The 16,545-nt window shown below is 65.2% G+C and overlaps 3 protein-coding genes across 3 annotated transcripts; all 3 read left to right on the top strand.

Moving 5' to 3' along the window:
- Positions 1 to 1,439: 1,439 nt before the first annotated feature.
- MNEG_3724 (hypothetical protein) lies at positions 1,440 to 1,829 on the top strand (the record flags this gene model as incomplete). The annotated part of the gene is made up of 1 exon (XM_014047799.1): positions 1,440 to 1,829. One exon carries the CDS (start codon positions 1,440 to 1,442, stop codon positions 1,827 to 1,829), a length of 390 nt encoding a protein of 129 aa, XP_013903253.1.
- A 1,076-nt stretch (positions 1,830 to 2,905) lies between these two features.
- MNEG_3725 (40S ribosomal protein S12) lies at positions 2,906 to 3,851 on the top strand (the record flags this gene model as incomplete). Its single annotated transcript, XM_014047800.1, has 3 exons — positions 2,906 to 2,919; positions 3,177 to 3,538; positions 3,799 to 3,851. 3 exons carry the CDS (start codon positions 2,906 to 2,908, stop codon positions 3,849 to 3,851), a joined length of 429 nt encoding a protein of 142 aa, XP_013903254.1.
- A 7,047-nt stretch (positions 3,852 to 10,898) lies between these two features.
- On the top strand, positions 10,899 to 11,606 carry MNEG_3726 (hypothetical protein; the record flags this gene model as incomplete). Its single annotated transcript, XM_014047801.1, has 1 exon — positions 10,899 to 11,606. The coding sequence occupies one exon, from the start codon at positions 10,899 to 10,901 to the stop codon at positions 11,604 to 11,606; it is 708 nt and encodes a 235-aa protein (XP_013903255.1).
- Between the last annotated feature and the right edge of the window lie 4,939 nt (positions 11,607 to 16,545).

Consider the following 16,545-nt stretch of genomic DNA (forward strand, 5'->3'; position numbering starts at 1 on the left):
GCGGTAGCATGGGCACGCGGCAAGCGGGCGCGTCGGGGGCCCAGCACACTGCGGACGTGCACGGTGGCGCGGGTGTGCACAGGGCGTGCGCGCCGGCGGCGTTGAGCGCAGCCGGACCGTTTTCGGGCGTCCATGCGCCTGATGGGGGCTTGCCCCCGCTGCCGCATCACGCACACGCGCCACGCGGCCCGCAGGCGGCCGCCGCGCAGGCGGCACGCAGCACGCCCGGCAGCGGCGGCCGCAGCGGGCGCGGCGCGGCGGGCCGCGGCCACGGCAATCGCAGCAGTAGTAGCCCTCCCGCAGCGGCAGCACTCAATGCTGCTAACCCGGTCCAAAGCTGGCTGGGTGCAGCAGCTGCGCCACGGCCGTCGCTATCCCCTGCTGTCACGCCGCCGCCTGCGGCGCCTCGGCAACCCGCGCTGCCGCGGCAGTGGCAGCAACCTGCACAACATCAGCCTCAGCAGCAGCCGCAGCAGCAGCAGCAGCACCAGCAGCAGCACCACCACCAGCAGCACCATCAGCAGCAGCAGGAGGAGCCGCACGGGGAAGAGCGCCTCCCGTCACCTGCGGCCGGCCGAGCCCCTCCTGCCGCCGCCACCGCCAGCGCTCCCCTCCCGGCGGCTGACGCCAGCGCCGGCGCCGAGGCGGCGTCTCCCACGACCCCTGTGGGCGCTGCCGCCGCGCCGCCAGGGGACGCGATGCAGCACAGCGCGCTCGCGGCCGGCGGCTACGAGGCCCTGCCTCAGACGCCGAGCGAGGGCGCAGGCAGCCATGGGCGGGCGCTCGACGGTGATGCGCAGCAGCTGCAGCCTGATGAACAAGAGGCGGACGGTCCGGCGCGGCCGGTGGCGCGGAGGTCCCCGGGGTTGCCTGGGCGCACAGTTGAGTCCAAATCGGCCGCGGTGACGTCCCCTCTGCGGAGACGCAGGGACGGCGCCGGGCCCGCAGCTACAGCGGCAGGTGGCGCAGCGGGCGACGAGCAGCAGACAGCACAGCTGCAGCAATTGCAGATGCTGCTGCAGGGGCATCAGCACCAGCAGCATCAGCAGCAGCAGCAGCAGCAGCAGCAGTATCAGCAGCAGCAGCAACAGCAGCAGCAACCACAGCGAGTGCAGCAAGGTCATGCCACCGAATTGCTGCCGCAGGCGCGTTCGCAGCCGCCCTTGCCGCAGCAGCCAAGGTTGGGCGTTGACGCGCGCGCGCTGAGCAGCGAAGCGCATGGTGTTGCCAGCCGCGTGTATGGTGGAAGCGTGATTAGCTGCGGCGGTGGCTGCCAAAGCGGCAGCAAAGCTGAGGGCGGCGCCTACAGCGCTGGAGGGTTTGACGGGAACAGCCACCACGGCAGCGCTGCCAACGTCAGCGGCGCAGAGGGCAGCGGGTTGGACGGCCCGCCGGCTGGAGCGGCCGCGGCTCCTGCGCCTGTGCCGTCTGTCACGGGGATGTCAGGGCAGCTGGAACAGCAGCCCGTGCCGTCGGCACCGCCGTCGCAGCCGCCACCGCTGCCGCAGCAGCAGCAGCAGCTTCTCCCGCAGCCCAACCAGCAGTCGCCCAGCCTGGGCCAGCCGCAGCCGCAGCAGCACCAGCAGCAGCAGCCAGCCGCCTCCGCGGCGCCACCCGCGCCTCGCGGCGGCTCGTCGCAGCCGCCCGCCACCGCCGCAGCCGCATCCGGCTGCGCCGAGGCGGCCGCGCAGCCATCTGGAGAGGACTGGGCTGACCGCCGCCGCAAGGGCAAGCGGAAGCGCCGGTCCTCGTGCGACGCGTTCACGGGCGGCGGCTCGGTCGAGCAGGAGCACATGACCAACTCGAGCTTGCAGACCACCCAGGCGTAAGGGCGCGGCGCCCCTTGCCTGGGAGGTGCGGGCAGCGGCCCAACGGAGGGCTCAGCAGACGTGCGGCCGCTGCCGTAGCCAGGGGCTACACTGTGTTATTCCGGCCGCCGCCCCCGCTACCTCCATTCAGATACGCATCCAGTCCCGGACGCGTTCCACCCCTGCACCACACACCCTCCTTGTTGCCTTTGCCACGTTGCCGGCCCACCCCGTGCCCAGCGTCGACTTGTCTTTGCACGTTACTTCGCTCAGCCATTTGCTCCTTTGTTCCGTTTTGCTGTGGTGGTGGGGCACTGCCGCTTTTACAATTCCTTCACTCCCATTCCTTTTCCTTGTGTCCCTTGGCGCGACGACTGGACTCAGGGGTCGCAGCATGCGCCTGTTGCGCACCACTGTGCCGGTGCGGCCAGGTTCACAACTGCTATGGCGGTGTATGCCGTGCAAGCCTCTTCAACCCCACGTGGACCGGTGGAGCGGTGCTTACGCGACTCCCATTGGTGTCGTGTTGATGTCATTCTGATGTAGTGAGCCCCTTGTGTAATCCAATGAAAGTGTTGTGTGATGGCCCCAATCTGGAGCAACACCTGTTGTAGCCCACAGATGCATGAGCTGGAATCTGTTCACCTGCTTACCTGTAGTCCCGCTGCGCCTGAGGGCACGCCGCTCTGCTCAAGCACAGTACTTGCCCGCCAAGCGGGACGGGCTGGAAGTACTGGAGGCTTACCAATGCCCTACCCCTACCCAGTTGCTGCAACTTCTCTAGGAACGATATGAGCGTGTGTGCTGAACCACTTGCTGTACATTTGGGGTACCACCATACACGGGGTGCGTCCTTGGCGCCGATCTACCTCCGGTGCCCCACTTACACAAAGTCTTGCCCAGCACTGCAAAGGCCCTCTTTACGATCAGCACGCTCTAGTACGTTTCAGGTGGGTGTCCCTTGCCACTTCAAAAGCAAGCCGCCGCGGGCCCAGGCTTTGCAGGTCCCGCAGCTCACAGCTGCTCCTTTCCTCGCCTCTCGCAGACTCCTCGAGGACTCTCAGACAAAGGGAGGCGTTTACCCGCCGAGGACCAAAATGTCTGACGCAGGGTGAGGGCTGGACATTATTGCGGCCGTCCCGTGATGCGGGCTCCACTTGGCAGTTTCTGACTTGCGTACGTGCTGGCTGAAACACTGAACGCTAGTTGCAGCAGTGCCTGCAGCTATCTGCGCGTGGCCAGGCAGCCATGGCGAGGGCGGATGCGGCAGGCAGCAGCGCGCGCTGCGCGCTGCACATACTGTTCGCCAGCGCCCCTGCGGCATGCTTACCGAACGCAACGCCTTGCGCCCGCCCTGCTGCCGCGTAGAGAGGAGCCCGCCCCCGTGGCGGAGGTTGCCGCCCCCGCCCCGGGCGAGCCCATGGACATCAACACCGCCGTGCAGGTCGTCCTCAAGAAGGCCCTCGCCCACGACGGCCTCTCCCGCGGCCTGCACGAGGCGGCGCGCGCCATCGAGAAGGGCGAGGCGCAGCTGTGCATCCTGGCTGAGGACTGCAACCAGCCCGACTACAAGAAGCTGATCGAGGCGCTGTGCGCGGAGCACAACGTCAACCTGATCACCATCCCCGAGAACAAGCAGCTCGGCGAGTGGGCGGGGCTCTGCAAGCTCGACGCCGAGGGCACCGCGCGCAAGGTCGTCGGCTGCTCGGCGGCCGTCATCACCGACTATGGTGAGCCTTGGCGCCGGCGGGACGCGGTTTGGGGCTTGACCACACTGGCACTCAGCTCTGGGAACCCGGCAGCGCATTGGCGGGCAGCCTTGAGCACCCGTCCCGGGGGTTTCAGTGCAGGCATACAGCGGCTCAGCGCTTGAATCGCGGTACTGGTGCAAAACGTGGCGGTCCTGCAGCACGGGTATAAGCGCAGCCCTCGCCTCTACCGTTCACACCTGGCAAACTCACCACGCACCCCTTGGCCAATTGACCTCCAGGGGATGAGACCGAGGGCCTGGCGGTCCTGCAGGACTACCTCAAGGGCCGCTGATTTCGAAGCTTCTGGGCAGGCCCCGTCCCTGGTGGTGGGCCCGCTCGCAGGGCCTGCTTGTCCATGGGCGTGCTGGGGAGGTACCCTGCGGCCGCGCAACCCCGGGCCATGACGCCCACATGGCGGCGATATCCACGCAACGGCTGCGTGGGGTTCGGGGCCTGGCGGTGTGTGGCGGGCTCCGGAGCACCCTTTGGCTGTCTGCATGAGCGGCGGATGTAATGTCCACTGGGCTCAGCTGATTCAGGGCCTCTGGTGCCAGACGCAGCTTGTGCGTCCTTGCATTGCGATTGATAGGCAGCAGCAGAGCAGCCGAGCGCGCAAATGGCGAGGACACAAACAATGCTGCACTGCACATGCGGTTGATCCTGGTCTCCAGTAGTGCTAGCGCATTGCTGGTATCATGATGACAGACACGGAGCAATGAGGAGGCGTTTTCGAGGCGCGCAGCTGATCGCTGCTTCCTGCAGGCACTGGGCAGCCTCCAGCGCTTCGCTTTCCTCAACACCATGGATGTTACACACGACCTCCTTAGCAGTCGTGCTGTATATGCAGATGACCATGTGATACAGAAGCCCCACTCGAACGAGACTGCACACGGCGTTGTCGATCTTGCGTTCAAACTCGCGGGGTGACATCGCTGCACGCGATCACAGCATTTGGCCAAGGATGCTACTTCTGTGGGACCGAAAGTAAACCTACACGCAGCACACCGCCGTGCCAGGACTGCACCCCGAATAAGACTGGTCACCCAGAGGAAGCCGTCCACCACCGTGCTGTCCGCCGCTGCATGCTGCTATCTCATGTGCAAGCGCTGCTGCTGCGCTCGCTGCCGACACACCCAGGAGAGCAACAGCATGACGCGATCGGCCCTTGCTGCAACAGCCCAGATGGAACGCAGGGTGCACGCGGTGGGGACAACGGCCCGGCCAGGCTGCTTGGGCGGCCAGCCAGCGGCAACAAGACCAACGAATACAGCGACAGCGCTGACCGTGCATCCAGGGATCAAGGCAAGGCACACGCGCCGTGCAGCCTGGTGACGCTGAACAGGTCCCAGCAGCAGCAGCAGCAGCAGCAGCAGCAGCAGCAGCAGCAGCAGCAGCAGCAGCAGCAGCAGCAGCAGCAGCAGCAGCAACAGCAGCCTTGCTCGCGGCAGGTCCTGCGGCCGCTGCAGAAGCCGACAATGCCAGGTTTATACAGCAGCACGCAGCCTGCCGAGCTGGCAAAGTGCTTCGGTGTGCCCACGGCTGCATTGACAAAGCTGCAGGTGCAGCAGCGGCAGCGAGTGCAGAGCCGCCTGTCAATGGGCAACCACCACCGCCAGCAGCAGCAGCAGCAGCAGCAGAAGCAGCAGCAGCAGCAGCAGCAGCAGCAGCAGCAGCAGCAGCAGCAGCAGCAGCAGCAGCAGCAGCGGCGGCATGATGCCTCCCTGCGCGCCTGTGCTGCCTCGGCCGACCAGCCATCACAACCTCGTGTGGTGACGAGCGGGCTGCAGGGCTTGCATACGCGCCCACCCAGCCGAGGTCGCCACCCAATCAACTCACAATTCGTTGACATGCGCCACGAGCAGGGCCAACACGATGTGGCCGGCTTCGTTAAGACGGCCGGGAGCTCCAGCTGCGGCAAGCCGCATGCATGCTCAGGACCGCAGCCGACGCGGCAGCCGCAGCAACAGGGGCGGCCCAAGCAGCAAGCAGGCAAGCCCGGCCTGGTAGTGCGAGGGATATCTGTGGCCGCATCAGCGCGGGGACCGGATGGCGGTGCGGTGCGCTGCGAGGCGCGGCGGCAAGACCGGCCGCCGCCGCTGATGGTGGACGCGGCGGCCGGCGCAGACCGCCCCTTGGACGGCATCATGCAGGCGACGGGGCGGCTCGCCGCGGGCCCGTGTGACCGCATGGGCTGCGGCCGCCTGTGGCGTGAGCTGCGATCAAGCGGCACGGTGGCCGAGGCCACGAGCGCGCAGTGGCGCTGGTTTGCTGCGCGCGCCCGCCGGTGCCGCACGGCTGCATGGCGCCGCCCCTACCGCCTGCAGCTGGCCGCCCTGTCGGCGCTTCAGGTCGCGGCGGCGCGGGCGCGGGCGCGCTGGCGGCAGGCGTGCCTGCTCGACTGCAAGCGCCAGTTTATGCTGCTGGCCTCATGCTTTGAGGCCTGGGCGCAGAGGGCGGCGCGGCAACGCGAGCTGGCAGCCTTGGAGTGCGTGCTGCGAGAGCGCAGGTGGGCACACGTGCTCGCCTGCGTTTTGCAGCTGACATTACACACAGGCGCGCGCACCCGGCCATGCCATGCCTGCTGCCTTCGGGCGCCGCGGCGTGCACGGCGAAGACGGCTGGTTCCTTGCTCCATGATGGCTGAGTCCACTCGGCTGGCAGCCTGAGCGACGTTCGACCTCGCCGCGTAATCGTCAACTCCTCTCCTGGAACACCTCGCAACCCCGTCGCGCTCTGGCAGGCAGCATCGCGCCGCGGCGGCCGCCCTTCTGGCGTTCGCGTCCCAGCGCACGCGGCGGCAGGAGAAGAGGCGCCAGCTCACGCAGGCGCGCTGCTACTACACTTACACGACCCTCTTGAAGGCGCTGCAGCGCTGGCAGGGCGAGGTTCAGGGGGCGCGCGAGCAGCAACAGCGCCTCGCACGTGCCGAAGCGCACCGGCGGAACGAGCTGGCGTCCCAAGCGCTTGGCGCCTGGCGGGACGGCGCACAGCGGCGCGCCCGGCGGCGGCAGGTGCTCGAGCTGGCGTTGATGCATGATGCGCGTGGTGCGCTGCGGCGGGCGCTTCGCGCGTGGCGTGACGCGGCGGCGGTCAGCGAGGCGCAGCGCGCGGCAGCCGCCGCGGCGCTGTCGGCGTGGCGCGCGCGGCACGGCGCAGCGCAGAATGCGCTCGCGCTGCGCCTGTGGCTGCTGACCGCGCGCCGCAGCCAGGTCCTTCGGAGGGCGCAGCAGCAGCTTGAAGGCCGCAGTCGCCGCCTGCGCGTGGTCGGCGTGCTGCGCGCATGGGCGGCGCGCGCCGGGCTTTCCAGGCGCATGGAGGCGGCGGCGGGCGCTATGGAAGCTGCGGGGGCGCGCTGGCGGCTGCGGCTGGCGGCGGACCGCTGGCGGGGCGTGGTGGCTGCGATGCAGGGGCTGCGCGGCGAGGAGCTGCGGGAGCGCGTCGTGGGCGGCGCGTGTCTGGGGTGAGGCGCTTTGGCGGCGGGGGTGTGCAAAGCATGGCTTCGTCCTGTCGCATGCATACAGAGCATGTTGTGGCGCACGCGAGTTTGCGGGGATCTCGTGCGTCGTGCGTGACGCCAGCGCATGGCCACAGTGCCTGTGCACAAACCACTCTTCTGTACCTGTGCCTCACAACAGGACGTGGCTGATGTTCATCCACCACCGCCGCGCCAAGGCCGCCACGGTTGCCGCCGCCCGCCAGGCCGTCGCGCGAGAGCGGCGGCGGGCCGCCCTGCGCGCCTGGCGCGCCGCCGCGCCGCTGGCGGCGCGCGCGAGGGCCCTCAGGGAGCGAGCCGACGGCCACTGCGCCGCCAGGCGCCGCGCGATACTGCTGACCGCGTGGCGGGCGCGGGCTGAGGCGCTGGCTTGGAAGCGGGACGCGCAAGGGGCGGCCGACGCGTTCGCAGCGGCGTCGAGGCTGCAGCGTGGGTGGCACGCGTGGCGGCGGTACGGATGGTAGGTGGCGCGTCGGAGGTTCTGGCATTGGCGGGCACAGATCGCCGCTGATGAGCGTGGGGTTAAGCTGGTGCTCATAGCGCCACATACTGCAGACTCCGCCCGGCCGTGCTCTTTGCCGCATCTGCACGAGTTGAGGAAACAGCCCTCAATGGTTGAGCACGGCATCCACCCCCCCTCCCCAGGCTGCGTCTCATGAAGGCGGAGGTGGGGCCCTGGCGCGGCCGCCGGACGCTGCGTGCCGCCCTGGGCGGGTGGCTGGCGCACGCCCGTGCAAAGCAGACCGGGCAGCTTCGGTGGCGGGCGGGGGTGCGGCACGCGTACCGCTCCTCGCTGCGGCGCGCGCTGGAGGCGTGGCGCAGCTGCGCAGAAGCAGCGCGCCTAGAGCAGCGGCTGCGGGCCGCGGCGCAGGCGCACTATGAGGGGCGGCTGCAGGCACTTGCGCTGCAGGTGGGGGCCCTATGGCGGTCACTGCTGTCTGAGAGCGCGGTCGAGCTGCCTACCGCAATATGCTGCTTCACTTGACAGTCAATTTGTTTAATGATTGCATGTCAAATGCCAATTAAGTCCGGGATTGCTTCTCAGCCGTGCAACAAAACCTTGCAATTGTCACCATGTGCGCAGGTGTGGTGCTGCACTTTCCTCCCAGCCAAGCGGGAGCGGCGGCAGCGCCGCGCAGCTGCCACGGCACTCCTGCGACGGCACCTGCTGTCCTGCGCCCTCGCGGGGTGGCGTGCGCGGACGCCGCAATCGGCGGCAAAGCGGCGGCAGTCCGACCGCGCGCGACGGCATGCTGCCGCATCGCTTGTTCGCCGCGTGGGGGCTGCCTGGGGGGCAGCCATGCGGCAGGCCAGACAGCGGGAGGAGCGGCTCTGCGCGGTCGCGGCAGAGGCAGCGCGGGGTTTCCAGCTGCGGCGCGCTGCGCTGGCCGTCGCGTGGTGGGCAGAGACCGCGCAATCTGGCGCGCAACGGAGGGCTCTGGTGCAGAGGGCTAGAGCGCACCGGCGGCGGGTGCTGCTGGGGCTGTCCGTCGGCGCCTTCAAGACCTATGCCGCGTCGCGCGCCGGCAAGCGCTCAGCCGCAGGCCAGGCACGGCTCCACCGGCGCCTGGCTGCGACTGCTGCTGCGACGGGAGCGTGGCGGCGGGCGGCGCAGGCGGCGCGGCGGCGGCGCGCTGCCAACACGGCGGCGGTGCTGGCCTGGCGACGGCGCCTGATCCTGCGCACATGGCGTTCTTGGAGGTGAGGCCTAAACCCACTGGCGCATATTTGACTGATTATGTCGCGATGCAGGTGGTCCTTGTGGTGCCGCTTGTTTTGCTGCTTGAGCTGTGGCAAGTTTTTTGATGGCTGCATAGCCGTCTCTCAACCGCTTGCCCCGCCCCAGCTTATCTCAGCTGTGTTTTGCCGGCCTCTGCACATGTGCATTGCCGTGCAACTGCCATCGCTGCCAGGGCGTTCCTAGTCATCCGCCAGCAGCGCCCTTGGTGGTGCCACGACCCTGCCAGCGAGCTGCCGCCTGCGCCCTGCATGCATGCTGGCGGTTTCGGCCTCAGGGCGGCGCTGGCGGCGTCCGCTGCCTGTGAGATCCCCGGCCCGCCGGCCACGAGCGCCTCGCCAAGCTGCGTGACCGCCCAGCGCGCCGCTGCAGCAGACACAGCGCTGTCAGCGACAGAAGCGGCGGCAGCACCTGTGGCTGCGGCAGTGGCAACCCCAACAGCAGCAGCGGATGTCGGCGGTGGGGTGCTCGGCACCAGCGTGTTGCCGCGCCAGTCGCAGCCGTCAGCACTGCCGTGTCATGTTGCAACCGCTGTCACAGACGACCCAGCTGCTGGGATGCCACAGGCGGATTGCCAGCTTCGTGGGAAGCCTGTAGAGGGGCCTCCTGCAGCGGCGCGAACGTGCACAGAGCCTGCAGCAGGACGCGGCACTGGGCGCTGGCTGGAGCGCCCTTTGAATCACCCGTCCATGTGGACTCGGAGTAGACAGGCAGCCTCAGCATGCCAAGTGGTCCCGGCAGGTGAAGCAATGCAATCCGCTCGCGCGGAGATGCTGCGCCCAGCTTTTGTGCAACACACGTGGCAGCAGCAGCGGCCGCAGCAGCAGCCACAGCAGCAGCCGCACCAGCAGCCGAAGCAGGCACAGCAGCAGCAGCAGCCACAGCAGCAGCAGCCACAGCAGCAGCAGCCAAATCTACAGCAGCAGCAGCAACAGAAGCAGCAGCAACAGCAGCAGCAACAACAGCAGCAGCAGCAGCAGCAGCAGCAGCAGCAGCAGCAGCAGCAGCAGCAGCAGCAGCAGCAGCACTGCCAGGAACAGCAGGCTGAGAGCCTCGCAGCGAGCATGGCAGCAGCCCCGCCCATCACACTGTCCGCCGCCATGCCGTGCTTGTGGCAACACGAGCCAAAGGCCAGGCAGCCCCCAAGGTTGCCAGCCTTCATGCGGTCGCCACAGAATGCAGGAGCTGCAGCCGCAGAGGGCAGCTCGTTACCAGCAGCAGCCAACATCATGTGCGCTGGTCCTGTTGAGGCAGTATCAATGGCAGGTGCGCCGCGCCCCGCAGCAGCAGTCCAGCAGGCCGCGGCTCAGAATGTCCTGTCTTCCATGGACATGGGCGCTGGGGCGGTAATGCTGCCTTGTACGCAAGGCCCTGCGCACGATGCCGTATTGCGCAGGCCCAGCGATCATTTCAGCCCTGCTGCGCGGTGTATGCGGCAGCCAGTGGCACGCGGCTGCCCAAGGGTGCCCGCGTTTCTGGACCACCATCAGTAGCAGCAGGATTGAACCACCTCCACAAACATCACCGCTACCACGCACCAGCAGCGCCAGTGCTGATGGCGTCAATGCAAAGTGCCCAGGGCCATTGCAACAGGGCGCAAAGGTTCATGTAATATTTCACGGCTCTCGAGCAACTACTGTTGGTATTATGACTGATATATGTGTTGAGGGGCTGGCACAGGTGTTGCAATGTGCCGGGATGAGGAAGGATCACAGCTGTCAAGCTGGCAGGTTTTGAGCCTGGCACAGGAGGCTCTGGCTGGAGGGGCGTGTCCCAGGCCGCCACGGTGGCTTCTGATTACGAACATGCGGCCCCATTACCGTACTCTTGTCACATCTTATCTCGATGGCGCCAAGCGTGCCATGCGCCGCACACAACAAAAGAGAAGTTGGTCAAACCGCACGCCCTGCACGTGCAGATCAACAGCAGATCAACAGTGCCATAGGCTTCACACCTCAAAGCCTCGACACCGCCGGTCATGTCACATATGGTAGAACGTGATCAAAGTTTCAAAATTGTCAAATCATTCAAAGCTCACAGCGATCCAGCACCAATCGCGCCATTGCGGGCACCCTCCACCCCGCGATCCAGCACCGATCAACGCAGACATGGATTTCAAAACCTCTCTACGGCGCCGCAACTTCCCAGGGACGCTGCCAGACGTTGTGCTGGACCGCATCGTGCAGCGGGTGTTCGCCTTCAGCAGCGGCGCCGGTGCAACCGTGCGCTCACTGCGCCTGGCGGAGAAGGCGCTGCGCGACGCGTGCAACCGCGCAACAACGGCTCTGCGAGTTGATACGCTGCAGTTGGGCGACCTTGCTGCGGCGATGGCGCGGCTGGCCTCCCTAAGCCAGCTGACAGTGCGCCCCATGCGCTGCGAAGACGACCACAACAGCACCTGCCGGCGGCGGCGCTCCACACCCTTCATTGTGGCGCTCTCCGCCGCACTGCCGGCGCTGACAGCGCTGGAGTCCCTGCAACTTGTCGGCTTCGGCGCGTCGACGGACGCTGGCATTGCCGCCCTTGCCGCGCGCCTGCCTGCGCTTTCGCGGCTCACGCGCCTAGACTTTGGGGGACTGCACACATCCGAGGGCAGCGCCGGCTGCGTGGCCCTCGTGCGCGCGGCCGCTCGCCTCCGGGCGCTGCGGCAGCTGTTCATGCCTGCTTGCAGCCTTGGCCTGCAGGGCAGCATTGCTATGGCGCATGCGCTTTCGTGTGGTCCGCCGGCTTGGCCGGATCTACAGGTGACGGGCGGGGATCCAGCAGAAAGAGCGTTCATGTGGCGAGGCGCCTCGTGTACCTGCTTCTGCATTTAATGTTTGGAACCAATCTCTGTATCCTTCGTGTGTGTGAATGCATAGGAATATCCCATCATGCCTCGCCCACCGTCCGACTTCCTCCCGCCACCACAACTGCTCCTCCCCTCTATGGATGATCCAGGTGCTAGAGCTGGCGCTCTGCGAGCCCTCTGTAATCCAAGCCCTAGGCGCCAACCCGCCGCCACAGCTGTCATCCCTGACTCTTCACAACACCTCCACCCCGAGGGCCGCACGGCCCCAGCTCCTGTCCGCCTTCAACGGCAGCCTCGCGCAGCTGCAGTGCCTCGAGCTCTCCAACTCCCTTCACCAAGTCAGCCTTGCGCCGCTGGTGCATCTCAGCGGCCTTCAAAGCCTGGCGCTGTGCGAGTTGGACGGCATCGCAGACGCGCAAGTGGCCGAGCTTGCCATGGCGCCCCTCCCAAACCTGACGTCGCTGCAAGCGTGGAACCTCAACTCAGAGCAACTGGGCGTCATCGCTTGGGCGGCGGGATGGTTCGCGCGGCTGCAGCGGCTCTATCTGGCACATACACGACATGGAGACGAGCTGGCCGCGTTGCTCGCTGGCCGCTCTGAGCTGACAGCTTTGCGGACCCTGAGCTTGCGCAACGCGCAGCTGTCCGATGCCGCGATTCATGCCCTTGCACACGCGCCCTGGCTTTCCAGCCTGACCCGCCTCGATATTGGAGACCGTCACCCGCATCTCGGGGACGACGCGGCGCCATGGGTCGAGCTTGCAAGGGCGCCACTCGCGTCGCTGCGCGTTCTCGGGCTCAGCGGTGTGCGGCTCAGGGCAGGCGCTGCCGTGGCATTAGGCTTTTCATCGTGGCTGACAGGGCTAGAACGCCTGTCCATCTGCCTTGGTGGTGAAGGGCGCGTGCTGGGCGAGTGTTGGCGGTTCAATGAATTGCAAGGCCAGGGCGTAGTGAACGTGACAAGCACTGACAGGCAGCGAAAGCCGGTGAGCTATGAGGACTGCATCACCTGGACTGATACTGATACTGATGATGATTCCGGCGATGACGCCTGGGCGTGATAATCATGCATTTTTGCTTCACTTGATGTGCCTACGTCTGGTTCAGGAATTCATGCCTGTAATGGGAAGGACACTCCACCGCAGCCCTGCTTGTGGAAGTCGCAATACGTTCGGACAAGCGTTATCTAACCTGTTATGATCACGCCACGGTGCCATTCTAAAAACGGGCCCTGCTTGCTGGCACCTTGGGGCTCGTTGCCAACGTGGCTTGCCACAAAGGCGTCCAAAGGTCTATCTCTAGTCATTATGATACATGGCAAACACATTCAGCCACCCTCTGGCCGCACCAAGACAAGGCCGGGCAAAAGCCTGTTGGACAGGTGCTGACCACGTGTGGTCACGTGTCGCGCATGGCAGCAAAATGTGCACTCATCACTTTCTTCTAGCAACACGAGTTGAATAAAATCTGATGAAATCGGCAACGATCGTCATACATCATATGAAGGCCAGCTAGGTATTCCGTCCTGCTGGTCAAGATGTCGCAGATCACATCAAAACCACAACCGATACACCAAAATCTCGCTCGCGCATTCCTATGATGTTCAGGTCTGTGATCCCCTGCCGCCATTCACCGTGCTTGGATACTCATCGTGATAATCTTTTCGAAGCCATCAGCGACTCTGAAATTGAGCAGCAATGAAAAGCGGAGGTATCGTAAAGAAATGTCAACTCCCAGGCCCGCTGCCAGACGCGGCATTAGACCAAATCGTGCAGCGCGTCTTCGCCTTCAGCAGCGGCGCTGGTGCAACCGTCCGCTCACTGCGCCTGGCCGAGAAGGCGTTGCGCGACGCGTGCGACCGCGCAACCAAAGCGCTGCGCAGTGACACGCTGCATCTGGGCGATCTCGCGGCAGCGATGCCTCGGTTGGCCTCCCTGCGCCAGCTCACGGTGAATTCGAACTGCTTCGACGACCACCTCCACCAGCACAACCACCAGCGGTGCGCGACTTGGTCGATTGCGGCGCTTGCAGCCGCGCTGCCCGCGCTGACGGCGCTGGAGTCACTGCAGCTTGCCGGCTTTGGCGCCGTGGAGGACTGCGGCGTCGCCGCCCTAGGCGCGCTGCTGCCGGCGCTGACGAGGCTCACGCGGCTGGACTTCCAAGACATGCACGTCTGTGGCACCAACTGCGCCGCGCTCATACGTGCGGCGGCCCGATTCCCCGAGCTGCGATGCTTGAGCATGCCAGACTGCTTCCTGGCCGAAGAGGGCAGCGGCGCGCTCGTGCAGGCCTTGTTTTATGGGCCCGGCTGGCCAAAGCTGCAGGTGACAAGACAGAGGATCATCGCAGAGCGCTTGCCCGGCAACATTGCCCTCTGCAGCACAAAAGCACGCTGTCGCACGACTGTGCGTCTGTGTTTAGCCACTTGTCCGCAAGCGTTGTGCACTTTGCCCGCACACGAACCCAGATGCAGAATCTTCCGTTACCAATACCAATACAAATTTGGATCCCTGCCACGCTCAACAGGTGCTGGACCTTGCATACGTCCAGCTCTCTGTGATCGACGCCCTTCATGCGCACGCGCCGGCAATGCTGTCGTCGCTTGTATTACACAATGCCTGTGTGGAGGAGCACGAGCGCCCGGGCCTCCTCTCGGCGCTCGGCGGCCGCCTGGCGCGCCTGCGGCGCCTGGAGATTTGCGACTGCATCGAAAACGTCAGCCTTGCGTCGTTCTCGGCACTGAGCGGTCTCCAAGACCTCTCTCTGCGGGACGGCATTGGAATCTCGGACGGACAGGCTCACGAGCTTGCCCTGGCAACTCTCCCCAACTTGGTTTCGCTGCAGATCTGGCAACTGAATGAATTGGAATTTGATGTGCTTGCATTTTCGGCCCCGTGGTTCAAGCAGCTGCAACAGCTTTACCTTGGACACACCTCAACAGGCAATGCCCTGGCTACCAGGCTGGTCGACTGCACCCACCTCACCAAGCTGCGGTCTTTGGGCCTGCGCGAGTCGGACCTTTCAGATTTTGCCGTGCGTGCCATAGCCCGCGCCCACTGGCTTTCTGGGATAACGCGGCTTGATCTGGGCCACGGCCACCCCGGGCTTGGATACGATGCGACGTCATGGATTGAGTTTTCAAGCGCACCGCTCGCATCGCTGCGCGCTTTGGGGCTCAGCGGCGTTCGCCTCAGGGCAGGCGCTGCCGTGGCACTAGGCTTTGCACCGTGGCTGGGCGGGCTGGATCGCCTTACCATCTGCCTTGCAGGTGAAGGGCGCGTTCTGGAATCGTTTCCGCAATTCCAGCAGCTCAAAGCCCGGGGCGCGGTCAAGCTGACGTGCGCCGACAAGCTGCAGCCCCCAGATTCTCACAACACATTCTCCGACATAGCGTTCGGTGAGCTGGATGATGATGGCGGCGTCGACGACGCCATGTGGGTGTGAGGATCTGCCTGGTGGCGTTTTGAGTTGGCATGAAACATGACACATACAGGAGTAACACCAGAAACATCAGATCCGCTTGCCCTTGCAAAGCAACCAGGCGCCAAAATTGCGGCCGCGAACATGACCCAGCAACACGCCCCAAGGAGGTTTGCCAGCAGGAATGGGGCTGGGAGTCCCAAGCGACTCCCTGAGAGTCTGAAATCTTGCAACATTATGCGATGGCAGCCCACCGAGACGGCAGCACATCACCTTTTCCACTTTGTCGGTCGGTCAACACAACCAGCCACACCACCTCTAGCAGACGAGAGCGTTGCAGCCTCACCCAGACACGGTGGTACCCACTGCACAGATCTACAACGTCATTGTCAACCTAGTCATCTCCGGATTACGCAGATGCACTCGTCAGTATCACCATAGGTGCGATCGCCACGGTACCCTTGTAGATCTGCGTGCTGTACATGATCGGAACCGGCACTTGTAACGCGTTCCAATAGTTATTTCCAAGTCTATCACAAAGTCTTGCTGAAGTCCAAGTGTAGTCCGCAATAATGCACCTGACGCGGCACGCCACCAGGCCGTCGGGATGGCATGTGAAAGCGCGCATGGGGATTACCAATGTGCTCGTGAGCAATGCTCATTGTCGCGCGGTCCAGCTGTGCCGTGGCAGCAGCGAGGGTGGGCGCAAGGCAGCAGCACCAGCAGCAGCAGCGCGAATTAGAGGGCAGACTCCCTGCGGCACACCAGTCATTCGGCGGCTGTGCCGCTCCACGTCGCCAGGTGCGTCAACGGCATCTGTCTCATGCCAAGCTTGAGATATTCATGTACGGCAGCGCCCACGACAGAGCTGCGACGGCAGCAGCAATCGTCCACCCTCCTGCGACACACCCTTCCAGCCCCGATTGTCTAGTCGGCACCTGGGCTGAATGTCCTTGACTCATCATACTTTGAGCGCAGATGCAATCAACACGCCTCTGGTTGCGGTAGAGGGCGACACAGTGTCAATCCATTTTTCTGCCAAGTCACCCGAGGGGGAGGTGCGGTATCTGCGAACGAGGCCGCGACACAGGCAGTCTCAAGCACGAGCGGGCGTCGTCGGCGGCCTGCCATCCCCAATGGACAACCTTCCCGGGATGCCCTGGGTCTGAGTGGCGAGATGCGGCTGATGCTGCATTGGCTGCACCAGCAGTACGACGCAAACAGCCATCTCTGTCCGAGTGTCACATCATGCCACCCCAAAACTAGGTGATTGAGGACACACGCAACAGTGACGAGGCGCTCACCTTTGAAATCGGCGCCGGAGAGATCATGGGCAACCCCATCTTCAAGGTGTGGCGGTCTGCAGTGAGGGGTTGGTCGCCCGAGAAGCACATTCCCAGCCTGTGCACACCAGTTCCGGGTGTCGATTGTGCCCGCGGGAAGGCGTGGCGGCCGTACCACGTCGTAGTTCAACAAGGGTCCTGCCCTCGCCCCTTGCTGTTGAACACGTTCACGTGCATGCCATCGGCGCCTGCCCCCTCCCC

The sequence above is a fragment of the Monoraphidium neglectum genome (genome assembly GCF_000611645.1).
Source record: "Monoraphidium neglectum strain SAG 48.87 unplaced genomic scaffold scaffold00482, whole genome shotgun sequence".
Classification (NCBI taxonomy): Eukaryota; Viridiplantae; Chlorophyta; class Chlorophyceae; order Sphaeropleales; family Selenastraceae; genus Monoraphidium; species Monoraphidium neglectum.